The 27,067-nt window shown below is 42.6% G+C and overlaps 1 protein-coding gene across 1 annotated transcript; it reads left to right on the top strand.

The window, feature by feature from the left end:
* The first annotated feature begins 5,024 nt into the window (after positions 1–5,024).
* ZNF282 (zinc finger protein 282) lies at positions 5,025–25,990 on the top strand. Its single transcript, XM_027856828.1, has 8 exons — positions 5,025–5,279; positions 6,917–7,336; positions 10,881–11,007; positions 12,988–13,107; positions 14,837–14,956; positions 19,443–19,556; positions 21,431–21,544; positions 25,205–25,990. Exons 1-8 carry the CDS (start codon positions 5,109–5,111, stop codon positions 25,951–25,953), a joined length of 1,935 nt encoding a protein of 644 aa, XP_027712629.1. The 5' UTR covers positions 5,025–5,108; the 3' UTR covers positions 25,954–25,990.
* The last annotated feature ends 1,077 nt before the right edge of the window (positions 25,991–27,067 follow it).

Raw genomic sequence — 27,067 nt, 5'->3', positions numbered from 1 at the left:
AGTGAAGGGGCTTCCACTCCCTCATTGATGAGTCATTATTAGATCATAGCCGGAATTTCAGGGCTCTGAGTTGGAAATAAGTCAAATTGAATGATGCTTTAGTGAAGTAGCACCTCCTGCTGTCTTTTAGGAGTTTGGATTGGAAGCAGCAGGTGCTATATTAACAATGTCCACTCCAGATGGTACTCACCAGCCTGATATGTGAGTAATGGTTATATTATATATGAGTAATGGGAGGATACAGGCTGTTAAGATCAAAATGTTTTACCAAGTGACACTCATAGATTGGCTTTATAGGGAAACTTATTCCAAGTAAGGTCCAGGTAGACAAAAGTCACCAAACGATCCTCTCTGGCCCTGGTGACTTCTCAACCAAATGAGACAATACTTCCTTAACTTTTGATAGCATTGATGACCTGCAAAAGTGTTTTCACACGTGGAGATATTACTGTAAAATAAGATTTTGTTTAAATATGCTGGAATTGATATCCGTTAAGTGTTGCACCATTTTAAAAAGTCACCTTTTGAATATGTATTCCAACAGTGTGGCCATTGCCCAAAACACACTTGGAACTGGTCTTTCTGAATGGATTTCAGCACAATCAGCTCTAGTGGGTGCATCAACACTATCAGCAGTAGTGTAGCAGATTCATGCTGGATTCCTGAAGCCTCCTCCAGAGAAGCTTATTTCTCCCAGTCCCTGCCTCTCCCAGAGGTGTCTTGCATGAGTGAATAATAAAGCCCTCAGTTAGGATTGTGAAGGCACCCTTCATGTCCCACCCCACCTCCCCCAAAAAATCACTTGACCAGCTTTTTCTAACTCATCAGAATTGACCAGTCTGATGTCTGTTTCCAAATATAAAATCTGCTTTCAAACAATGGAGATTTGCACCATTGAGGTATTCAAAAGAATGTGCCATAGGCTCTGAAGACAATTACCAATAAATGACATCCTCTACAAATATATATGAGCTCTTCATGCAAAGGTATAGGTACATGAGGTCCATAATGCATTTTCAGCTCAAGCCTCCCCGATCTGGGTTCATTTTATTTTAAAACGGCTATCTAACTCCTTCACCCGCCATTATGAGGGTAGCCATAAAACATTTGGAGGTACTGACCCCAGATGAGGAGTCCTCTTTTGCCCAACTTCTCCTGGCAATTTTTCAAATTTTCCATTATTCTCTTGGAGTCCACCTCAGCACAATTCTTGGAGTTTATATGGTCCTGTCACCCAAATAAATACCAATGCAAAGTCAAAGTTCCCTGAGAATAAAAATATTGAGGGCAGAATCAAAATTTTCTCTGCAAATGTTTTTTTTTTCAAAAGGAAAAAAATGATAATTTTTCAAAACTGCTATTAGTAGAAACCAGAAAACTTGGTCTGTAAGAAACAACAGGTTTTGTTTTAGGTTTTTTTTTCATTAGTATAAATAAAAATGTTCACTGGAGGAGAACCCTGAAACTAGGTGAGTAGAGAAGTACTTTTAGTAGAAGAGACATGGTCCTTTGCTGAACTCTAAACTGAGTCAAACACCCTTCTGCAATCATCTCCCCTGCCTCTTTATACTGTCAAGATCTCTGGTGTCTTTAGACACTTGCTTCATTTGCTGTGTTCGTATTCAACCCAATTAACCAAATGACATAATTTCATAGGTCTTTCCTAAATTTAACTTCTATTAAATTCAATATTTATTAAATGTCTATTCTGTGTATGACATCATGCTAAGTGCCAGGGATACAAAAATAGGTACAACACATCTTACTCTTAAGATAATTAAAAGTAATTTATCTTAATGAACCATAGACACATAAGGTCTTTCTTCTCACTTAGAGGTCAGAAATAGAGCAGAATTATCCTTTTATGTTTATACTTCTTGAGATAAGTACTTCCTCCAGTGGTGAAAATCACAATGCATCTACAGCTCATCCTGTGTTACCCTTTTCCTCCCATAAATTCTCCATAGTGGATCCACTCAACCTGTTGAAAGCTTTTCTTTAGATTTCTTGACATATGTGGATATTAATGGATTACAGGCTGTTTATCTGTTATCCCTCACTCTTAATACATAACTGACCTGTTGTCTTCTGGTCATCATCACTTTGATATCCTTTATGCCATTTCTAGTGTGCAATTCTTCATGGATAATTTGTAGTCTCCTACTTAGAATAATCAGGTATCTCTCTATTGCTCTTTTTGGTGACTTGAAATAAGAGATGACAAGGTATCCCATTATATGTTTTTTGTGGCCTTTGGATGAACAATAAAACCAATTTTACCAATTCCTTTATTTCTGTCTTCAAGGAGAACTTATGTTTAGCTACTCCTCATTTTATCTCCTGGTTTTCATTTATGGTGAGAATGTCAATGATTAGGTTTGGTTTTTCTGGTAATATGTCAACTTGTTGGTCATTGGACATGATTTCACATTTAGAGTACCAACAGTTAAAGTAATGTTTATAGATGACCTAAAAACTATAATTCTTAGCACCCTCTGTCCCTATGATGTATTTTTTGTTTCATGAGTTACCATGGTCAAAGAATTTATCACACAATAGCCAGCCTACTGATCCTTATAAAGAAGACACAGTCTGTACCTGGGATCATATTTAAAGACTTTTCAGCCTGGTAGAACCTGCCAGAGCTTGCTATCTCCTAGCATGGCCTTCAGGAAATCAGCTTTACTTTCAGGCCACAAGAAAACTTCAAAGTAGGATTTTTTGGACATTTTAAGCTAATAAAAACATTAATTGAAAACTTTACCAAGAAAGAGATATCATGACAGACTGGGACAATGGGCAGAATCCAAAGAGATCAATGTAATAAGGACTATTATGTTTAAGTTCAAACAGTTTCCAGAAGACAAGATAAGGAGACCTGGTTTAGTTCCAGGGAAAAAGACTTGAGGGATTGAGTTGCATAGGTATCTATCAACAGGATAACTTAATTGCTATTAAAAGAAAAAGGCTATTATAAAGTTGCATTAATAGAAGTATAATGTCCAGAACAAAGAAGGTGACTGCCTTACTATATTTTGCACTATCAGACCACACCTGGGGTACTGTGTTCAGTTCTGGGTTCCACCTATTAGGAGGGTGTCCCAGTATGTTCCCCATTTTCCTGGTTTAGGGATTCATAGGAAGTTTTCACAGAAGAGCCAGCCAGGCCAGTAATTCAAAGCAATAGGCCTTTCTTCTGCTTTGTTTTAACCTAGAGAAGGGAAGGTTTAAGGCCTAATATAGGACATAGGAAGGAGATAACCAGGAAGTTTGCCAAACCTTGAGTACAGTGGTCTTTAGAACATGACAGGAGGATCCAAAAATCAAAAAATATTTAAGTGCTAACCATGTGCCAGAGACTGTAGGGGTAAATTGTGGGTCCTAAAGAGAGAATATTCCTAGATTTTGGCACACTCAGCTTCCCCAGCTCTGTGACTCCCCCTCGCTGATGTGGAAGATGATTGGGGTCCTATTTTCTTCTACTCCAGGACAGTTTAATAACAGGTAAAATTCATAGATTTTATTGGAGGAAGAATGTCTTATTGGTTTCCCATCTCTGATCTCACAAGGAGGGAGAGGCAAAGGTATGTATGCAGTTACATACGCATGAGGCATAGTCTTAAGGAAAAAAAAAAAAGTGGTGGGTCCAGAGGCAGCTTACACCAAGAGGGGATAGGCCATAACAGAGTACAGTTCAGTGGTTCAAGTATACCCTGAGACCAAGGTCTTGAGTTCAGTCCTTGAATGGGCCAGTGACCATAGACTTCATTCTCATCCCTGGCCAGCTACCCTCAAGGTTACAGTGTAATTACATCCTACTACTAGAAAGTTCCTCAAAGTCAATGGCCTATTGATGGCATAATCTTAGCATAGGAAAGATGGCAATAGCTTGTTTAATACCCATGTCCTGACCCACTGTCTGAACTGTCTCTGGGGTAATAATTATAACTACCATTTATATAGCAATTTATATGTGCAAGGCATTTCACTTCATTTTATCCTCACAACAACCCTGGGAGGAGGGCACTATTTTTATATTCATTTTACAGATGAAGAAACTGAGTCACATAGGGATTTGTGACTTGCTCAAGGTCTAATAAGTGTCTTAAGCAGCTAATAGGTATCTGACAGAGGATATAAATTTCAGTCTTCCTGATTCCAGGTCCAATACTCTATCCACTATGCCACCTCACTGCCTAGAAATTAATTTACATTCCCATTTTCTCATCTAACCACCATATCAGAGGGAGAATAAGCTCTAGAGAGCTCTTTGATATCAAAGATGAACTGGTTCTTCCCTGACACTGAGAAGGTAATCACATTCAGGCTATGATCTGAGGAGAGACACAAGGCCTTACTGCCTCTCAAACTGTCCCCCCACCAGCAGGCTTTCCCCTTCAGGGTGTAGAGGAAGGGCATAAGTATTTAAAGAGCACCCACTGTGTCATTATCCCCATTCTACAGTTAAGGAAACTGAGACAAATAGAGGTTAGGTGACTTGCCTAGAGCAAGTGTCTGAGACCAGATCTGAACTCAAATTTTCCTGATTTCCAGTCCCAGCGCTCTATCCACATTCTTTGAGCATAATACCTACCTGATAGTCACCCCTTTGAATCAGACCACAGTTAAAAATACTCGTTACTAGGGAGTACACCCTCAGGGACCCCAGTCCACACCATGGCGGAGCTCAGAGTGTGTGCCATGGGCCCCTAGCCTGCGCGTTGGTTATGCACAGCTCAGGGTGTGCACACTCTGAGACGGGGACCCAGGTATGCTCTCGGGGCCCTCCGTCCCCATGCCGGAGGAGCCCAGGGTGGGTGCAATCTGGAGAATCCAGCCCCCACGCTGGGGCCGCCCGGGCTCGCTCTCGGGCTCCCTCCCCACGCCGCGGGCCGAGGCCGAGGCCCGGGAGGCGGGGCGGGGCCGGGCGCGGGAGCCCCGGCAGGCAGGCAGGCAGGCGCGCGGGCCGCGGGGAGGGGGGGAGCCGAGGGGGACTGTTTGCTCCTACGGGCTGTAGATGGAGCTGTCCGGCCTCGGCGAAGGGGAAGGAGGCTGGGAACCGCTCCTCCCTTCGCTGGCCGGCCTGAGAGGGGAACAGGACTCCCAGGATGCAGTTTGTGTCAACACGGCCGCAGCCCCAGCAGCTGGCCATCCAGGGCCTGGGACTGGACAGCGCGAGCTGGAGCTGGGCCCAGGCGCTGCCCCCCGACGAGGTCTGCCCCCAGGAGCCCGGCGCGCCGCGAGCAGGGGAGATGGCCGAGGGCATTCCCCCCATGCAGGTGCGGCCCCCCCCCCCCCAGCCCCTAGGCCGGCGTCTGCGGGATGGGGGCGCAGGGGAAGCTTCCCAGCCTCTGGCCCCCCTCCAGCCGTGGGCGGGGAAGCCGCCTCCGTCAGCCCCCCGCCAGGTCCCGGAAAAGGCCCCCACTCCTCATTCTACAGAGCAGGAAACTGAGGCCCGGCGAGAGGAAGGGGCTGGCAGCAGAGCATTAGGCCTCAGGACCTTCAGGGCAGGCCCCCCCTCTCGCCCGCCAGACTGGGCCCACCTTGCCCTGGGTGTGGGATGCCAGGGGAGGGGCGGCTCACAACTTGAACTGGGGGCTCTACCCTCTCTGCCGGCCACACCTGAGCAAGGGCCACGGGGCCCTCCTTCCAGAACCCCCAGGCCTGGTGGAGATGTGTCAGGGCTGCCCCAGCACCCTGCCCTGCCCCAGGCCCTGTCCAGGACTCCCTTCTCTTCCTTCTCTCCCTCCTTTCCTTCCTTCCTTTCTTCCTTCTCTCCTTCCCTCCCTCCCTTTCTGCTTCCTCCTTCCTTCTTTCCTTTTTTCTCTCCCTTTCTTCTCTCCCTCTCTCCCTTCCTTCTTCCTTCCTCCCTCCCTTCCTTCCTTCCTTCCTTTCTTCCTTTCTTCCTTCCTTCCTTCCTTCCTTCCTTCTTTCTTCCTTCTTTCTTCCTTCTTTTCCTGTTTCCTGACCCAGCAGAATGCAAATTGAGTCACCTTGAGGAACTAAAATAGGGACAGAATGGGATGAGAGCTGGCATTAGTTGGTTTCTAGGTGTTGGCAGACCCTTTAGTCCTGCAGAAGGCCATTGCCTTAGTATCTGTGGCTTTCATATCACCTGGGCTGCTAAGAGGGCTATGTATGTATGTATGTATGCATGTATGCTTGCATGTGTGTGCACTTATGTGAAGAAAATTGCCTCCTTGAATAAGTGAATTTTCCAGATAATCAAAGCCTACCTCTTAAAGTACCAAAAATGTTTGGGGGTGAGGGGTTGGGTTGGGGGTGGTTTAATTCCTTTAACCGTTTTGGATGGAAATCTTTCTAAAATGTATCCCATATATATTCCTTGCCTTGTTTAAGAGAATATGCTCAAAGTAATTTATCCTTCATCTGTTACAGTCAAGCTAGTACTCTCTCACCACAACTCTGCACCCACTGCCCACACATTGGCACATGTAAAAAGGTACATTGATCTATATGTACTTTAAAAGGTGTTATGAGATGTTAGACACGTATAAATGTTTGTTATGTCCAGCCCTCAGGGAAAGTGCCATCCTATTCAAAGACAGTAATATCTGATACTCCAGGCTGAAGGTCTGCATTGTTTTAAAGTGACTTGTCAAGTTGGTAAACATCATAATTCTCTCCTTGCTGGGGCTAGGTGGTGGTGATCACATTGACTCTTACAAGACTGAAGATGGTAGGAATATCAAGTCAACTTGTAAGAAGCAAGGAATGTGAGGAAGTCTTTGAGTGATGGTAGACACATTGTAGGCAAGGAGATGAGTGTGTGATGGTTGGGAGGAGCATCAGATGCTGAATGGCCATCTGCTTTTAAAGCTTTTACTTAGACCAGCCTCCTGCCTTTCAGAAAGATCATCATCCTCATCTATCTCTTTTCTTCCTCTGTCACCAGGCTCAAGAATGGGACATGGACACCAGGCGTCCAATGCCCTTCCAGTTTCCTGCCTTCCCAGAGAGGGCACCTGTTTACCCTGACCGAATGATGAGGGAGCCCCAGCTGCCCACAGCTGAGATCTCCCTCTGGACTGTGGTGGCTGCCATTCAGGCTGTGGAGAGGAAGGTGGATGCCCAGGCCAACCAGCTGCTGAACTTGGAGGGGCGGACAGGGACAGCAGAGAAAAAGCTCGCTGATTGTGAGAAGACGGCAGTGGAGTTTGGGAACCATATGGAGAGCAAGTGGGCCATGCTAGGCACCCTGCTCCAGGAGTACGGGCTGCTCCAGAGGAGGCTGGAGAACATGGAGAACCTGCTGAGAAACAGGAACTTCTGGGTCCTCCGTCTCCCGCCGGGCAGCAAAGGCGAGGTCCCCAAGGTATGCTGCAAACCATGTTACATGATGGGGGGAAACAGGCAAACAACATGTATAACTTTGTCATGATACTACATAGCTTCAGAACCTCGCATTGATCCCTATTACCTATAAAGGTCAAACTCCTCTGTTTGAGCAGATGGGACTCCTTTGGGATTGACAAATATTCCAGTTTGGCTGAAGCATAGAGTATGTGTAGAGTAGTACTGAGAGGTAAGACTCGAAAAGTTGATTGAGGCCTATTTTATTTTTTAGACGGCAGGTATCCATTGAGGCCTTGAGGGGGTGATGTGGGACAATGGTGTCAAACTCAAATAGAAATGGGGGGCCACTAAACTAACTATACCTAAGGGTCCCTATGGCCTAACTATTTACTTAGTTCTAAAATGCAATGTTATCTGTATTTTTATTTATTCTGTTAAATTTTTCCCAATTACATTTTAATCTGATTTGGGCAATACTCAGAAATTTCATGGACCACGTGGCCACGTACACATTTGCCACCGTTGGTGTAGGAGACATATTCGAATTATATTTTAGGAAGTTTAAGCTGGTACTGGAGAGCAGAATGGATTGGATGAAGGGAACCTAGATTTAATTTGATTAAAGAGCAAGTAGATTATGAAAAAATAGAGGTAGAAGAGTATATAATTTTTTTAAAATTTCACTGTAAAAGTAAAGATGGAAGTTCCAAGGGGGTAGAAAGGTCAAGGGATGGTGGGTTTTTGGTTTTTGGTTTTTTTAAATTGGGCAGCCTAAGCATGTTTATTGGCAGAGAAGGAGCAAGTTGAAAGGGAGGGACTGAAAGGGGTAGGGAAAAAGAAGGTAATTGATGGACTAAGGTCCTGAAGGAGGTAGAACCTAAGGGCACAGGGAAAGGAATTAGCCTTGGCAAGGGAGGGGAAGCATTTATTCTTCTAAAATGGGAGAAAAGAAGCACAAGAAAAATTTTAAGAATTCATATTGTATGGCGTTGATCTCTAAGTGGAAATGAAGGCTCAGTTAAAGTTATGTGGAAGAGAAACAATCTACTGTTATTTTTTAGCCAGATCTGCCAGACATGCAGGAGAATTCTGGTAAATGTTTAATAACCAGCTCTCAGGAAAGGGCTAGGGGGAGATGTTCACATGACACACTTTTAAGTTTAATCTGGACTGTTAATATTCTCTCCATCACTTTCTTAAGTCTAGACAAGCAACAAAACAATAAACCAAACCCTGATTTTGTGGTGTTTGTTGGTTTCTGAGGGGTAAATGCACTTACTGACAATTTAATAATCTGCTCTCTCCAGCCAGTTGGAGGTGGCTCTAGCACATCCCTGGATCAGACATATCACTTAATAAATGTACAAACAACTACTTGGAGAGAGACTGTGGCCAGCAAAATTCCCCCTGCTAGCTCAGGAAAGACCTCCCTTTCCTCAAGCAGTACCTACCACTCATCCTTATAGGTCCTTGTGAAATCAAAGTTATATTTCATAGCAGTAATGATTTTTTCAAAAGTGCATCATTCCAGTTAAGGTCACTAAACAATTTAGGAATAGCATTTAGAAATACTAAACAATTACTAAACATGACACTGTGGAGCAGGTGACTTCATGGAATGACTGGCTCCTTTTTTCAGTCTGGTCATTGATAAACCAAAACCAGAGAGATGCCCCTTTTCATGTGGTTAGCAAAAGACAGTCTCACTGTCACATCTGTTTGGCCACCGTAAACCCCTCTAATGATCTAGCTACAGATTCTGCCTTCTTTGAGAAATTAAGTATACGCTCAATTTTCAGGATCCTGTTATGGTATTACTTCTTAACTTTTATAACACAACTGAAGCCTTGGTGTGGCATGCTTCCAGAGTTAGATCACATACATTTTTTGGGGGTAAAGGGTTCTGTTTTTGTTTTATTTTTAAAGTTTTCCTTTTTTACTATTATGAACTGAACAAACATGAACATTTTCCCATACAAAGAATAGAAAAATGAGAAATGTATATGAAATGGATGCTATATCTTTTACATATATGTATGTATTTAATGATGATACATATCTTTTATATATAAATATATACAGTTTTCCATGTTCCTGTGAGAAACCTATAACTACCTGTTTGGAGGTGATTTGACTTGCAGTTCAACCTGATTACTGCCTCATATCAGGGCTTCATTGTGCTTAGGTGATTGAAAGCACTTCCAAGAACTGATACCATACCTTAATCACATTAGACTCCAAAAATAATATGCCTCCTGTAGCCTTTAGTTCAAGGGCCCACTCTATACAGAAAGCTAAGTAAGACTGGGCAGTGTGTGCTCCCATGCTAAACTCTCTCTTTCCCCCTAAGCCCTCCTGCCTTTCCTTATTATTGCTGAGGGCACCACCATCCCCCCTGTCACCCAGACTTGCAGTGGTGTTATCTTTGATTCCTCAGACTCTCACTGGCCCCACGTATCCAAGAAGTTGCCAAATCTTATTTCTATTTATGCAACAATTCTCATACATTCAAGTCTCCTTCTTGCCACTCATCCAGTCATAATCCCATCTCATCTGGACTACTGCAGGAGCCTTCTAACTATTGGCCTTGCCTCCTCAAGTCTCACTCCCTTCCAGTTTATCCTCCACTCAGCTGTCAAGGTAGTTTTCCTAAAGTATAAGTAAAACTATGTCATCTCCCCCCCCACCCCTACCCCACTGAGCCTCAGTAGGTCCCTATTACCTCCAGGATCAAATATAAAGGCCTCTGTTTGGCATTCTTTGCAACCTGGCCCCTTCCTACATTTCTCACACCTTACTCCCCTCCACAAACTATGATCCAGCTATACCAGTCTACCTGTCTCTGTGCCTAGACTCTGACCCATTACTTGGATTGTTCTGACTTCTAGATTCCTTGGCTTCTTTCAAGGCTCAGCTCATATCCCATTCTTAGTACTCCTATTCCTGCTTCGTGGTCCTCCAGACGCTGCTAGTGCCATCCGATGTCAGATTACCTTCCTCTTCTACTCCATGTATCTTGTATAGACCTAGATATTTACGTGGTATCTCCCCCCTTTAGAATGTGAACACCTTGAAGACAGGGACTACTTATCATTTGCCTTTCTTTATAACCCCAGTACTTTCTACAGTGCCTTATACAGAGTAAGCCTTTAATGAATGCTTGCTGACCAATTAAAATGAATAATACAGGAAATAATTGCAATTGCATGTGAGAGTTCAGTGTGGATTGCAGTGGTCAGGGAAGGTTCATGGAGAAGGTGGGACTTGAGGTGGGCCATGAAGGATGAATAGAACTTCCACAAATAGGAAAGAAAAAAAAAAGGTAGAATTTTGCAGGCAAGGGGAACAATGTGAACAAAGTCAGAGATGGTGAGAGAAAGAGGGATGCCACCTACAGAGGAAGGTGCACATTGGGAAATAAGGATGGAAAGGTGAGAACTGGAGCCATGTTATATAAGGCTTCACTACAGACTCTGGATTTGGTTCTAGTAGGAAGTGGGTAAAGGAAGGTCTGGAGGGGAGTGATTCCCAGAGATACTGAGTTAGGATACTTGCCATTTCAGGTGCCTGTGACCTTCGTGGATATAGCCGTTTACTTCTCTGAGGATGAGTGGAAGAATTTGGACGAGTGGCAGAAAGAGCTTTACAATAACCTCGTGAAGGAGAACTACAAAACCCTAATGTCACTAGGTAAAAGCTGCCTTTCTCTCCTCTTTCTGTCTGTCTGTGCTTGACTGAGGCTGTAGAGACAATATGAAGGAGCAATGGATTAGGAATCAGGATAGTTGTCTTCTAGTCCTGATTGTGTCACTGATTCACTGAATGGCCTTGGTCTAGGCTATCTCCCCTGGCCTCGGTATTCTCTTCTGTGTAATGGAGAGCATTCCTTTCCACCTCATAGAGGGAGTTTAAGGATGAAATAAAAATTATGTTTATGGACAGAGGCAGTGTTGTGTAGTGGATAGAGAGCCAGCCTGAGAGACAAGAAGGCCTGGGTTCCTTGTGGGCTTTCTGGCATCCGGGCTCTGTGATCTTGGGCAATACACCTAAACTCTCAGTTTTCAGCTCTTTAAGACTGTAAGTTGCAGAATACTTGCAGATATGCATTGGTAAAAGGGGTTTCCTCACTAGCAGTTCCCTAAACCAATGAAATCATGGGTAGAGTCCTCCCCTTTGGGAGCATTTTGAAAAGTATAAAGCCCTATACAAATGGAAGATGTTACCCAAATCCCTATTCATACTATAAGCAAAGCAACTAGCATATCTTGGTGGGACAACTTGTTTAAAACTGATATGGTAATTACAATAGAGTTAATAAAAATAGTATCTCCTGCTATATCAGTCCCACACCATTATCAGTTTTAAAGGACAGCAAAATCTCATTAATTTGAATCCCACTCATTTAGAATTTATGATCCTTTGCTGAGAGACGGGACTGAAATTTATCTTTGCCATATCTCTGAATGAAGGGTTTACTGGACAAATTAATAGTGGGAAAAAAGGATTTCCAGGGGAATGTTGAAACTACTGAAGAGAACAAACTATTTTCAAATGCTTTAGAAGTGTGCTTTTTCATGCAATGATTAACTCCATACAAATGCTATCTACATGTCTCTCTTATCTATTCTTTTTCAAATTAAAAAAGAAATTAAATTTTCATTTGTCTTCAACAAACAAAAATCTATTTTCTCTCCCTCCTAACTTTTCCCTCTCCATCAAAAATAAAAAAAAAAGGAAAGGAAAAACAAAATCCTTATAACAAATGTGCATCATCAAAACAAATTCCTACATTGGCCATATCCAAAAAGTTTATGTTTCCATCAGCATCTTGAATCTATCACTTCTTAAGAAATGGGGAGCATCCTTCATCATGAGACCTGTGGAATCATGGCTGATCATTACATTGATTAAGATTCTTAAGTCTTTCAAATTGTCTTTATGATGTTATTGTATAAATTGTTCACTTGGTTCTGCATCAGTTCATACAAGTGTTTCCAGGTTTTATGTCTTTATTAAAGCAGTGTTTCTAAGGATATCTGCTTACTAATATTTTGGTTGATCTAGTTTTAATAAGTAAAAGCCCTGACTTTGAATAGTATTCTGTTATTTAGACTTATCATTAATTCAGAATTGGCCTTCCTGTCCCTATCAAGTCAGTCCAAAGTAATTAGGTTTTACAATTGAATATCTATACACACTACTGTCTGTTTCAAAGAGGAGTGAAGGTTCCAAGGGTTATATCTCTGGGGGGTTTTCCCAATGAGGATCATGCTTATGTGTCCTTGTGGTAGGCAGGATGCTCATTCTAAAGCCAGCTGTTTCCCCTAGGTGGAGGCAGTCATGTTCCTTAAAGGATATGGTATTAAGGTACTCATCACTTAGACCTTTCTATTCCCCTCTGCCTCTTTTCTCCAGTCTGATAGGCTCAGAATAAGCCAAAGTCAGTTTCATGTGTTGGTTTTCTTTGAGATTGACTGCCCTCCCTGATGGAGATTTGACCATTTCTATACCAATTTTTATGATTTCTCTGATTCACACATTTGCCTGGGCTAGTAATGGAGTTTTCATGAATGGAACCTACAGAGGATGAGCCATGTGTCTTTGCTGTTACATTGGATGTAGTTGGCTTGGTAAATGTTGTACATTCATTCTCATAAAATTTCTTCACAGGTGCTGAGAATCCAATGCCCAAGCCAGATGCCCAGTCTCGGGTGGAGCCAAGGGAGGAACCATGTGTGTGGGAACAACATAACTCAGAGGAGAGAGAAATCCCAATGGATCCTACCACAGGTGAGCACCTCTATAGGCAGGCGTCCAGCAGTTAGAAAGTTTAGTTACTTCTCGGTGTGAGTAGGTTGTCCTAGTCCTGACCACTTATAATTAAGAGTTTTAGCCCACACAAGATGGCTGCTGCTTTAGGGATACATCTACTTTTCAAGACCCTTTTACCAAAACAGAGCAAAACTTACTGAAGAGCTAGAGACTATAGGAAACAGGGTACAGAAGAAAGAAAGGCTGGAAAGAGAAATGAGACCAAACAGTCCAGGGCAACCCTGAGACAGAAGCCACCTCCATTCCCTATACCTTGCTCCTACCAGTACCCAAGGGAATAGATAGGGGGTTCTCCAAACACTATGCCTTTGTGACCCCAGCCCTTCCCCTTCTTCCACTCTTTGGTAACTCTTCAGCACAGTATGACCTAGTTTTAAGTTTCCATGAGATGTTTTGAGTGCTTTAGGATTGACTTGTCTTCATAAAGGAAGGAAGAAAACAAGCATTTATTAAATGCTTACTATATACTGGGTGTTGTCCTAGGTGCTTTATAATTATTATCTCATTTGATGCTCATAACAACCCTTGGAGGTAAGTGCTATTATTACTCCCATTTTACAGTTGAGGAAAGAGGCAGTTGAGGCAGACAGAGGTTAAGTGACTTGCCCAAGATCACACAGCTAGTAAGTGTCTGAAGCCAGATCTGAATTCTGGTCCCCCTGACTCCAGGCTCAGTGCTCTATCCACTGTACCACCTACCTGCCTCCAGCTACCTATACAAAGTTGTTGCTACTGAGCCACCATAAATAGGACATGTGGTTTTCCCTATAGAAGGAATGGGTTTGTACTGAAGTAGCCCCACACTTTCCACCTGTCTTCTTTGTGATTGACAGCATGCATTTACAGAAAATCTGGCTAGTGCCAGGGAGACAGTCTTTGGTTGGTGAAAAGAGCAAAGCCAACTGCCTTCATGGGGATGAAACTCACAGTCTTGTTGGCACCATGCTGTAAATCGTGAGTTCTCAAACCAGGACCCCGGAACATGGTTTTTATTTTTAAAAAGCATTTTGATAGTTGTATTCAAATATAATCGGTTTCCTTTGCACTTCTATGTATTTTATTTTATTCTTAAAAAAATTATTCTTAGAAAAGGTCTATAACCTTCACCAGACTGCCAAAGGGGTCCCTGCCACAAAGAAGGGTGACGAAACCCTGCTTTAACTAAGGTACTAACCAGTAGTCCTGCTCATGTTTATTCCTGTTTTTGGTGCACCCTTCCCCTGATCTTCTCCCACTTTGAGAGGCAGGGTGGTATCTTGAAATGACCACTGACCTGGGAGACCTGCCTTTGAATCCCACCTCTGACTCTAAATGGCCCTATGACCATGGGTAAGTTTCTGGGTTTCACTTTCCACCTCTGTCAAATGGGACTAATAATGCCTGTGTCATCTACCTCCCAGGGTATTATTAGGAACATCCAAGGAAATACTTGCATGTCAAGTGCCTTGCAAACATTAAAATGATCTATAAATGTCATGCATTATTAGGATGACCACTCCCCCTTTCCATTTCTCTTTGTTGTACTTATGACTGTGTTCCCCATTTTACTGTTAGCCCAGTTTAGGCATGTGCTACCTCTGTGGTTCTGCCAGCTGGCTGCTACTCTGGACTCCATCACGGAAATGATAACTTAGAAAAATGACAAGGGAGAAAGTAATGATATAATAATGCAATTCTCTGTTCCTAGCTATAGAAGCTCTGATCCAAGCACCAGCGGCTTCCTCTCAGGTGAAGAGGGAAGAACCATTGTGTGCCAGGGTTCAGAGGTGCTCAGAAGAAAGAGAAATTGTTGCCGACACCGTTACCGGTAAGTGAGCAGAAAGAACATCTGCTGACTTCAAGGAAAAGGAAAGGAGGCAGGGAGGCAACCATGACCCAAGTGGGCATTGTCAGGTAGACATGGGTGAAGCTCAGTCACCTCCTACAAGGTGCCTTTCTGTCCTAAGCTTCTGGAATTCATATTGATAACATGCAGAAGTCTCTCTAAAGGTCAGATTTTAGCAAGTTCAACCATGGATTATATATCCTGTAAGTGATAACAGCCTCAGAACAGAGGATAACAGTTATTACAAAGCTCATTCATTTCACCTTGTAGGAGAGGTGGGGAACTACCCCCAGACCTTCACCAAGGTGTTTGTGTAAGAATGTCCGACTCCTCTTACCTCCCCACCGAAGAGACCTTTCTTCTTCAAGGCCACTGGAAGCAAACTCAGCTGAGTCAATTCAGACAAATAGTGCTACACTAGGTCTGATCTCAAAGCTGCCATCATTATGTGCTCCCAAAGGGATGAATCTGTGGAGCTACCAGGGCAGCCAAGCCTCAATCTGCAGTCAAGATAAACACCTGTGAACACACATTAGGGAGATGACTTTGGGGTTGCCATACCTCCCAGATTTCCTTGGTCCTTCCCCACATGCAGGCCTTCTTTGCACATCTACTAAGGCATCGTTCCTTTGATCATGGTTCATGCCCAACTGTCTCTCCAGTATAGACACTTCATTCTGTCCTTGTCGACACTAATCTAAATCATCCAACTTCTTATGTGCCAGAAATCTGCCAATGGGTTTGAGGACCTAAATGCTATGGTAGAACTGTAATTAATTAGGCAGCTAAAGGACCAAATGGCCTGAGCATTGGACTTAGGAGTCTGGAAGATACGAATTCAAGTCCTGCCTCAGATATTCAATAGCTAGGTGACCCTAGGCTAGTCACTTAACCTCTAACAGCCTTAGTTTCCTCATCTATAAAATAGAAATAATAATAGCACCTACCTCTCTGGGTTGTTGTGAGGATCAAATGGAGTAACAGTGCTTCACAAACCTTAAAGAGTTATATAAATGTCAGCTCTTATTGTTACCACGCCATGCCCAACTGCTCCAGCAGCGGTGGAGGATGTTCAAGCCTCTTAGCATCAATATATCCAAAAAAATCATCCTAAACAAATTAACACATTAAGGCAGCACAGAATAGAAGCAAAGGGACAAGAGAAAAGAGGACAAAGGAAGATTACATTTATATATATATATATAAATATTGGTACATGTTGGTTTTTTTCTTCTGCTTATTTTGTTCTACCTCAGTCCATATAATTATTGCCATTTAAAAAGAAATTCTTCATATTTGTCATTTCTCATTGTGAAATAGCATTCTGTCCTAGCCATGCATTATAGTCCTTTCAGTCATCTTCAGTGAAAGTTACATTGTTGACAACTGGCTAGGGGAAGAATTCCTAAGAAGATACTAGGTAATGAAGATTATAAACAACAGAATATATTCACTTTAAATATAATATAAACAAATATATTTATTATTTATTATATAATTAATATAAAATAATTATATAATAATATAAATATAATATAAACAAATATATTCACTTTAAAAGGCTTTTGTCGAGAAAAGAATAACAAAATCAATGGAACTGGAATTGGAAGAAAAGAAATAGATTGGGAAATAATATTTGTATCAAAATTATTATAGACAAAGAACCATTCCCAAGTAGATATTTGGTTAAGGGATGCGAACAATTTTCCAAAAAAGAAATGCAAACTACCAGCAACCATCTAATAAAAAGAATTAATAATAATTGAAACGGCTGAGTTATAACTTTATGCCCACCAGTGCTTGCCACATGCTGGGCACATTAATAAATGGGCAGCTCAGTGGCAGAGTGAATAGAGTACTGGGCCTACAGTTGGGAAGACCTGTGTTCAGATCTTGCCTTAGACATTTACTAGCTGTGTGAACCTAAGCAAGTCATTTAGCTTCTGTTTGACTTGGTTTCCTCATATGTAAAATGGGGATGATAATAATAGCACCTGCCTCCCAGGGTTGTTGTGAGGATCAAATGAGAATATTTGCAAAGTGCTTAGCACAGCGCTTGGCATGTAGTAAGTGCTATATAAATGTTAGCTATTTATTAGAATTAAATGTTCTGTAACTATCATCAAATTGATAAAAATAGAAGAAGGCAATGTCAGAAAGGCTGAGCTGCATTAAGAAGCAGAACTTCTAGGACTAGGAAGATGATAATCCCACTGTGTTCTGACCTCATCAGACTTTTTGGGTGCCATGGTTTAAGAAGGTCATTGATCAGTTGGAGAATTTTGGGAGGAAGGCAACTGGGCATGTTAGGCTGGAGAAAAGAGGACTCGGGGAAGACACAATAACTGTGTTCAGGTTTTAAAGGGCTGTCATATGGGGGGAAAATTCAACTTGTTCTGTTTGGCCCCAGAGAGCAGAACCAGGAGTAGTGGACAGAAAGTGTAAAAGGCCAATTTTGGCCTTGATGTTTAAAAAAAAAATGTCCCAACAACTTCCTAACAGCTAGAGCTATCTCAAAGTAGAATGGGATGCCTTGAGAGGTGGGGGGCTTCGATCCTTGGAAGTCTTCAAGCAGAGGCTATCTTGTAGGAATTGGTGGGAATTCCTTTCATACATGAGTTAGTCTAGATGGCCTCTGAGTTCTCCCTTCCAGCTGTCCAGTTCTGTGATTTTGTGATTGACAATTAGTGGGACTATGAATTGATCTAACCTTTCTCAAAAACAATTTGGAATTATGTGAAAAAAGTTATTAATTTTTCATCTCTTTTGACCTAGAAATAACACTACTGAGTTTATACCCAAAGGAGGTCAATAACAGAAAGAAGGACCCATTTCTACCTGAATATTCAGAGCAACACTATTTAAAATAGTAAAGAGCTAGGAACAAACTATGTGCCCAGCAACTGGGGAACAGCTAAACAAATCTTAGCATATAATGCTGTGCTGTCAGAAATGACAAATATTAAATATTGTTAAACATTTAATGGGATATATTTTGTTTAAAAAGAGAAGATAATAATAAGTTTACTATAATAGAGAGTGAGTTTTCATTTGAAAATTTTTAGCTATCACTTATAAAATTTACAAAAAATGTATAAAGTGGTTTAAAGATATGACTTCAATACATCAATATGAGTCCACTAAAAAAAAAAAAAAAAGAAATGACAAATATGAGTAATTCAGAGAAACTGTATGAACTGGTACATGGCGAAGAAAGAAAGGCCAAGAAAACAATGTTAAATGAAGACCACAATAAAAAGCAGCAAAATTCAGGTCAAACGCAATGGCCAGCTTGGGTTCTAATGATTAAAGCACACATCATTCTTTTCTGTTAATAAATGATAAATTAAAAAGTGGAAAATAGTAAACTTCAAAAATAGAAAGCAGTATGTATCATCAGTCAAAATCACTATATTAAGTGGTTTTGTTTACCTGTTTTTTTAGGGGAGAATAGGAGAAGAGCCTCATGTGTCAAAACAATATATATCAGTACCAATAAATAGGGAAAAAAAAAGATGCAGCAGGACACACTGGTAACAACGAGGAGTGACAGTGGAGAAGTAAGAGAAGGACTATAAAACCTGGCTGAAGAACCACACAAAAAAGCACAGCAGTCCAAAGCTATTTGGGGTAGGGGCAAATAGCCTTGCACACCTTGGTAACATCCAAGGGCATCTCTGTATAAAGCACAATATAATCAATAATTGGGCAAGAGGATTTAGGGCTTGAAAAAGGGACCTTAGAAGTTCATACTAATAATCAATTATGTCCAGCATACATATTGTTTAAGAATACATTTTTGAAAGATTTTCAACAAAAGTAGCTAAAATAAAAGTAAAGTGGAACTGTGGGTCATTGGAGTAACTTCTGTTATTTGGCTGGAAAATTGCCATTCATTCATCAGTCTTTTATAAAATGCCTACTTTATGCAAAGCACTGTTAGGCACTGAGGAAGATGCAAAGATAATTAAGATATTGTTGCTCCTTTACTTGAAGGTCACAATCTGGTTGAGGGAAGAGTGGTATGAAACATATACTAATATTCAGCAATATATTGCAGAATTGAATGAAAAAGGCAAAATAGTGAGTCAGAGGAAGGAAAGGCCACACCTTACTGACCAGGGGAAGCTTCATGAAGAAGTGGTATTTGAACTGGAACTTAAAGAATAGGTAGGATTTCAAAAAGGGGAGATAGAAGGAGGGCATTCCAAGTATTGGGAACAACCCGAGCCAAGATGTGGAGCGGGAAGATGGTGAATGTGTAAAAGGGATGACGAGTATTACAATTCAGCTAGAGTGGAGCACAAGTTGAGAGAAAGTCTTCTCAGGTTAAATTGTGGCCTGCTTAAGTTTGTTTCTAATTCCTCAGAAGGGAAAATGGGGATGGTTTGAGATGGCTATAACCAACTCTTAATAGGGAGTGGAAGATGAAGAAACACATTAATGCCTTTTTTTGCCCCCACAACAGACTCCCCAATTTCTACCCAGGACATCTTATCCCGGATTAAGCAAGAGGAGCAACATTGTGTGTGGGATCAGCAGGATTTGGAGGAAAGGGACATTCCCACCGACCCCAATTCAGGTGAGGAAAAGTTCACTGATTCCAAAATTCCAAGCACAAGCTAGTACGTAAAATCCATTTTCATAAAAATCTGGTGGTGAGATTTTACTAGATTTGGCCAAGAGGCTGTTTCAAAATAACTAAAGCAAAGAGCAGCCGCAGTTTGATTTTTTGAACAAATTATAGAGGTAGAGTGAATTTCTAAGCATGAATAGTTACAACATTCATGAGATTTCATAAAAATCAGAGAATCATGAAATGTCAGAAATAGAAGGGGCCTTAAGAGATCATTTACTCCTCATTTTCCAGGTAAGGAAACTGAGGCTCAGAAGGTTAAGTGACTTGCAAAAGGTCACATGACAAGCAAGTGGCTGGGCTACTTAAACTTGAACTTAGAGGTCCCAGCTCCTAGTCTACTCATCTTTACATCATACCATGCTAATCCTCAGAAAATGCATTGCTGTGTTCATTTAACTGTAGAGCTTAATATACTTAATCTCTCATTTTTGAAGCAGCCGGAACAAAATAAAGAGATTCTAATAGTTATGTACATGCCTATGTCCGAGAGTAATTACCCTCTTGGTAATTGATCCTAATTCTAATAACAATTGCCCTTGGAAAACTTTTGGAGAAGGCATGTTCTGGAAGAATAAAAGATATGTAGAAACTCTCCTGGCTGACAATTCACTGAGCTAGAAGACTGAGATGGTGCCTTAGAAGTATATTACTTGATAGTTACAAAGCCTTAGGTATGTCCTCCTATTTTGCAGAAGGAAGAAGCCAGAGAAGACTCTAGGTCTCCTTGTAGCTCCTAGATTTAACAGCCAAGGAAACTGCTCCCTGATCCAGGACAGAATTAAAAACCAACATCTTAACCCAACCTTCATCATGAGTTCCTAAGGCTTTAAGATTTTGAATTGCAGCTGTTACTAGTGACTTTTCCCTTCAATTCTGTAGTTTGTTGTTTTTATTTGTTTCTTGTTTGTTTATTCTTTAAATTGCAACATTTAAAGCCTGGAGACCAGTGGAAATATCCCATGGTTCCCAAGAGAGGGGTCACAAGATCATAGACCCAGTGCTTAAAGACCCAAAGCCCCAGAGGCCAGCTAGCCCCACTTTCCTCATCCCACATATGAGGAAACTGAGGGACAGAGAGGTCAAGTAAGTTGTCAACAGAATCATATAACTAACAATGTTTTAAGTAGTATTTGAACTCGGGTCTTCTGACTCCAAAGTGAGTCCTCTTCCCAGGGTATAGGCTCTTTCATAGTCTTTTGACCTCATTGTTCTGTTGAGGAGGATTCTTTCCGCTACTGCCCTCAGGGAACCACCGGGAACACAGTACCCAATATACTGATATTATTGCTTATTGCTGCTACTTATTTGTTAATCATCTAATCAAGCCCTAGGAACCATCAGGGATCAGTTGTTTTTTTTTTTTTTTCTCCTCTGTGTTCTTCAAAGCATTGAAGTTTCTTAACAATTCATTTTTTTTCCTCCATGGTGTAGTAGAAAGAATATGGGACTGAGGGTTAGAAGCCACTAAAGCCCTACTGACTTTGAGCAAGTCAAGTTGTTTTCACTTCTCTGATTTCTCATTTTCTCCTGAATCAAATGTGTATGACAGTCCTTATTCCACCAACTTTACAGGGACATTGCTAGGATCAAATGAGGTCATATTTGTGAACGCACTTTAGAAGATCAAATTTGGTAAATATATTCAAAGAATGATAACTGTAACCAACTCTTAATGCAGAAATGGCATTGGCTGACAGGAGTTTTGAATTCTTTGCTGAGGAGTCAGCCAAACCTAATGCTGCCTTTTTGTATGTGTGTGTGTGTGTGTGTGTGTGTGTGTGTGCGTGTGTGTGCGCGTGTGTGTGTGACGTGCCCAGAATCTCTGATCTCAGCACATGACATTCTATCATGGATCAAACAGGAAGAGGAGCCATATCCCTGGGGCCCACCAGATTCAATGGAAAGGGACATGGCCATTGATGCCAGTGCCGGTGAGTAATAAGCCTCTGGGGACCTGGGAACAAAGGCTTAAGCTGACATGGTAAAGGTCTTCCTGAATGTCAGGAGCAACTGTGGAGGAAGAGATCTTAGTGTAAGTCAGAGTGGCCAGTCAGTGTATACTTGGAGGGTAACATTCTGAGGCTGAGGGGTTGGCATCCTTCTAGCATACTGAGCTGAGATAAGGAAGTCCCAGTTTGTATTCTCCCACTTGCTAGTTGCTGGAGCTACAGCAGGAAAAGGCCACTTGAGCCCTTGCTGAGAGTGAGGAGTCATGGGAGCAGTAGCCAGCCTCCGTGCCAAAGAATACTGGTCCACAAACTCTCTCTAGTTCTCATCACAGGGCATCCGAGAGGCAGTTAATGTCATTCCCATTATAGAGTTTGTCATTTTTTTGTGGTTGAGTCATTTCAGTCTTGTCCGACTCTTTGTGACCCCGTTTGGGGCTTTCTTAGAAAAGATACTGGAGTGGTTTGCTGTTTCCTTCTCCAGCTCATTTTGCAGATGAAGAACTGAGGCAAACAGGGTAAAGCGACTTGCCTGGAGTTACACAGCTAGTAAGCGTCTGAGCCTGGATTTGAACTTATTCCTGAGTTACGACAAGTTCAGCGCTCCATCCACTGTGCCATCCGGCTGCCCCATTATAGAGTTACCAGAAGGTCAATTATAACTTCTGAAAAAGGAGATGCCCAGATCTAATGAAGAATGCAAGTAGTTTCTTGGTGTGGGGCAGCTATAGCTGAGTGTTCTAAAGTTAGAAGGCCTCAGTTTGAGTCTCAGATCTGCCATTTACCAGATTCTGTGACCTTGGGCAAGTCATTGAACCTCAGTTCCTTCGTTTGGAAAGTGAGGAGAATACTTTTACTACCTACCTTGCACCACTGCTATGAAGACATCATGTTATCAGTTTTCATGTGCTATATAAATATGAACTGTTATTGTTACCACCCTACTTTAAGGATCTGTGATTTCATTGGTGTGAGTACTCCCTCCACTAGATTGCAACCCCCTTAGGCCCTTGTAGCACTTATTAGCTATGTGTCCCTGGGCAAGTCACTTAACTTCTGCTTGCCTCAGTTTCCTCGGCTGTAAAATGAGGATCATAATAACACCTACCTCACAGGGTAGGAGCAATGAGATAACATAAAGTGCTTAGCGCAGTGCCTGACACAGAGTAGGCATTTAATAAATGCCTCTTCCCCACATACATTTCGCAGCACCTGGGCACACATGTGAGACCTCCAGAATAGCTACCTCAGGCTCAGGTTACTCTGTGGTACCACTAACCCTCAAATACAGAGCTTATAAGATGATGATGTTACTGAGCTACTCTCACTGAATCTGCTCCATGCAGGGCCCGTCTTGCTCTGCTGGGCATCTTGGAGTGACTATGGGCACATTGTTTTTTGGTCCCTTCGTGACTTCTGCCCTGTAGTATAAATCAATCAATAAACATTTATTAAGTGCCTGCCATGTGCCAGGCAGGGCAGGTAGGTGGTACAGTGGATAGAGTGTCAGACCTGAAGTCAGGAAGATCTGAGTTCAAATGTGGCCTCAGACACTTACTAGCTGTGTGATCCTGGGCCCTTAACCCTGTTTGCCTCAGTTTGCTCATCTGTAAAATGAGCTAGAGAAGGAAATGGCAAACCACTATAGTATCTTTGCCAAGAATACCCCAAATAGGGCCACAAAGAGTTGGACAAGACTGAAATGACTGAACAACAACAAATGTGCCAGGCACTGTGCTAAGTACTAGGGATACAAAAAGAAGTAAAAACATTCCCTATTCTCCAGGAGCTTACCATTTAATCAGCTGAGTGTTGTCCTAGTAAGTGGTTTCTGGGCACATAGGCATTATTCTCTGCTACTGTCTTCTAGACTCATCACTTTAGAGCCTATCAAGCTATCTCAGCTTCAGTCTGCTAGGACAGGGCTTCTTAAACTTTTTCCACCCATGACCCCTTTTCAAGGTTCAGCAGGGTTGTGTGGCCTGAGGGCATTTGAAGTGCAAAGTGCAAATGCTTTGTGTTAAGAACCAAGGCTGCAGTGACATTGTGGGATGCAACATGGGCAAGCCCTGCCAGAGACACCTTGGATTCATTATGCATTTGATTTTGAATTAATTTTTGGCCATTGCATGTTCAGAAACCTTTTAGTGTTGCCATATTTTTTTACAATCCTATATGAAGTTGAGACCCACAGTTTAAGAAGCGCTGTACTAGGACATAGTGGCTAAGGCTTCTTGATGAGAGATGACTAACAGCTCTCTAGCCATAACTATTATACCTCGCTAATGAAAGCAGGAGAAGTACGCCATGCTGAGTCAGTCTCTTCGAGATAAGAACCCTATGATACAAAAAACTGTCTAATTTAGAGGTAGTTATCCCCAAGATTCTCTCTGGTGTTGTAAGCAAAGAATTTGACTCAAAACAAAAAGTAAACCATGGAGGCAAGGTTCTTCACCCTGCTCGTCCCATTTCCTGTCTTTATTAAGCATACCTGTCAGCAGGAAAACGCCATTACTTTGGGACTGTGTTCTGGCCAGCAGAAAAATGTCACTCGCCCAAAAATTCTGTAAGTGGTTCTTTGGTGAGATGCTATGGTTGAAAAATTCATCATCCTTCAGCTAACCTAGTGATGCAGCTCTCTGTCTTTAAGCCTGGTCCTTCAATGACAGTGCTACAGCCCATCATCAGGCCTATACTTGAGTCATGTGCAGATCAGTGGTTCCCACCAATGCTTACACTATGTTGGCACAGACTTTTTTTTTTTCAATTTTATCTTCAGTTCTGAATTATCTCCTACTCTCCTCCCCCTCCCCCAACCATTGAGAAGGCAAGAGAAACAAAACCCATTCCAGATATGTATAGTCATACAAAACAAAATTCCCATTTTAGCAATGTCCTCCCCCCCAAAAAAAGAAAGAAATGAAATGAGGAGAAAATAAAATATGCTTCAGTCTGTACTGAGTCCATCAGTTCTCTATCTGGAAGGGGATAGCATATTTTATCATGAGTCCTTTAGAATTGTGATTGGTTGTTGTGTTGATCAAAGTTACCAAGTTTTGCAAAGCTAATTATCTTTGCAATATTGTTGTTATTGTGTAAATTTTTCTCCAGGTTCTATTTGTCTACTTTGTATCAGTTCATACAGGTCTTCTGAGGTTTTTCTGAAACCATCTTCTTCATCATTTCTTACAACACAATAATATCCCATTACATTCATATACTGTACCTTGTTCAGCCATTCCCCAATTGATGGGTACCCCCTCAGTTTCCAATTCTTTGCCACCACAAAATGAGCTGCTATAAATATTTTGGTATATATGGGTCCATTTCCTCTTTCTTTGATCTCTTTGGGGTATAGATGCAGTGTGATATTGCTGGGCTAAAGGATATGCACAGTTTAATAACTTAGGGGCACAGTTCCAAATTGCTTTCCAGAATGGTTGGACTTTGAAAATGTAGGTTCACTTCCATGCCAGGAGGCATCAGATTAGCATTATTATTATTATTAGGGTAATGATACATACATACTACCTATATCATGGGGTTGTTATTAAAATCAAATGAGATAATCTATGTGAAAACCCTTGAAAGGGTTAGGATTATTATTATTGTTATAATTTATACAATCATTTTTCTCTTTCCTAGGTGATAGGCTGCTAATGGTCAAGAGTTCTACCCTACCTGTACCCCAGCACCAGTCCCACCAACAGAATATCACCCCACTCCCTGGCACTGAGAATCCAGGTGGGGGGCCCACCCGGGGAGTTGTTGGGATGCTCGATGATCTTTTCCCGATGGTCTCCAGGGAACGGGGCCTCTGTGAAGGCCTCCACAGTTCTCCAGGGAGCCCGGCAGGCGAAAGCGGTGGTGGTGATAGCAGCAGCATAGCAGGCGAGCACCAGCGGAGCCACTTCCTCTCACCTGGACAAGACAAATCGCACTTCTGTCTTCAGTGTGGCAAGACGTTTGATGTGCGAAAGAGCCTGATGATTCACCATCGGAGCCATGCCAAAGATCGGCCTTTTGAGTGTGCTGAATGTGCCAAGAGCTTCAATTGCCACTCAGGCCTGATCCGCCACCAGATGACCCACAGGGGTGAGCGTCCCTACAAATGCTCCGAGTGTGAGAAGACATATAGCCGTAAGGAGCACCTACAGAATCACCAACGCTTACATACCGGTGAGCGGCCTTTCCACTGTGCCCTGTGTGGCAAAAGCTTCATCCGGAAGCAAAATCTGCTTAAACACCAGCGCATCCACACAGGCGAGCGGCCCTACCAGTGTAGCGAGTGTGGCAAGAGTTTCCGGTATAAGGAGTCACTCAAGGACCATCTTCGGGTGCACAGCGCCAGCCTTGGGACCTCTCGGCCCCACCAGGCACTGGAACGGGACTAGGCCAGTGCTGAGGGGTGGGGGTTGGGGCAGGTATTGGTGGTAGGATATGGGGGGACAGGGTGGGGGAATCTAGTGAGGGAATCAGGCTGGAGGAAGGAGGGAGGGTTGAAACCCTGTGGGGAAGCCTGGCATGGGGAGGCAGATAGGAGTGTTAAAAATCACTAGTAACTCTCTCCCTCCTCATACCCCTCATGTGGTCCTGGGGTTTAGGGACCTTAATTGCGCTCCAGATCAGGCCCCTTGAAAGCTGGGCAAGGATGTCTGATCCACCCTGCCCAGCCTGAATGGAGAGCCCAGGTCTTCACTCACCTAGTGGACCACGGACCAAAGGGGCTGACCATAGAACCCTGTCCAAAAGTCGGGAACAGTATGAGAAGGTGATGGTGCAGAAATCTTAGACTAAACACCGTAAAATTAAGAGTGGTTGGTGCTACTGGGCCTGGGTTAGCCCTCAATCCCAGCCATGCTTCTCAGACCTAACCAAGTAAGGGATAGGGAGGAGACCCTCCCGTTGCTCCCTCCTCTACTGGACAGGACCATGGATCTAGAGCAGGGGAAGCAGTGAGCCCAGGATTACCTGCTGAGCAGCATAGCACCTGAGAGTGGTGAGTCAGGGATCCCCAGGGCCCATCCAGGCATGAAGGGACAATCACTTATGCTATGGGTAGGAGAGTCCCTACAGAAAAAAGGAGACAGAGAGGGATGCGTTAAGGGATGGGCTCTAATATGGTGGCACCACCTTGTCTTTGAATAGTGCTTTAGACTTTCCCAAAGCACTTTTTAGGCTCTTTTCCTCCTTTCACCCTCACCACCTTCTTCTTTGTCCACTGGATCAGATACTCCAGATCTTCACCTATGCAGGTGATGAATCATGATCAGGATAGCCTTATGCCCCTTTGACAGATAAGGAAACTGACCCACAGGGAGACTAAGCAACTTACTTGAGGTCACAAGGTAGGACCAGAACTCAGGTCCTCATGACTTCTAGTCTAGTGCCTGTGCTGTTCCACCATGCTGTCCTACCTCAGTTATTTGAGCAAGTGCTTCAGCCTGGTCCTCTCTTGCCCACCCTCATTAGGACCAACAGGGAGTACTTGTGGTTACTGGTGTGGGT

Source organism: Vombatus ursinus, unplaced genomic scaffold, assembly GCF_900497805.2.
Source record: "Vombatus ursinus unplaced genomic scaffold, bare-nosed wombat genome assembly UNPS02011649.1, whole genome shotgun sequence".
In the NCBI taxonomy this organism is placed as follows: Eukaryota; Metazoa; Chordata; class Mammalia; order Diprotodontia; family Vombatidae; genus Vombatus; species Vombatus ursinus.
The sequence above is the reverse complement of the archived record's forward strand: the minus strand, read 5'-3'. Positions and strand labels throughout refer to the sequence as shown.

Coding starts and splice junctions, on each gene's coding strand:
- ZNF282 (XM_027856828.1), top strand. CDS start 5,109: ATGCAGTTTGTGTCAACACGGCCGCAGCCCCAGCAGCTGGCCATCCAG. Junction 5,280..6,916: donor AGGGCATTCCCCCCATGCAG/GTGCGGCCCCCC, acceptor CTCTGTCACCAG/GCTCAAGAATGGGACATGGA. Junction 11,008..12,987: donor CAAAACCCTAATGTCACTAG/GTAAAAGCTGCC, acceptor ATTTCTTCACAG/GTGCTGAGAATCCAATGCCC.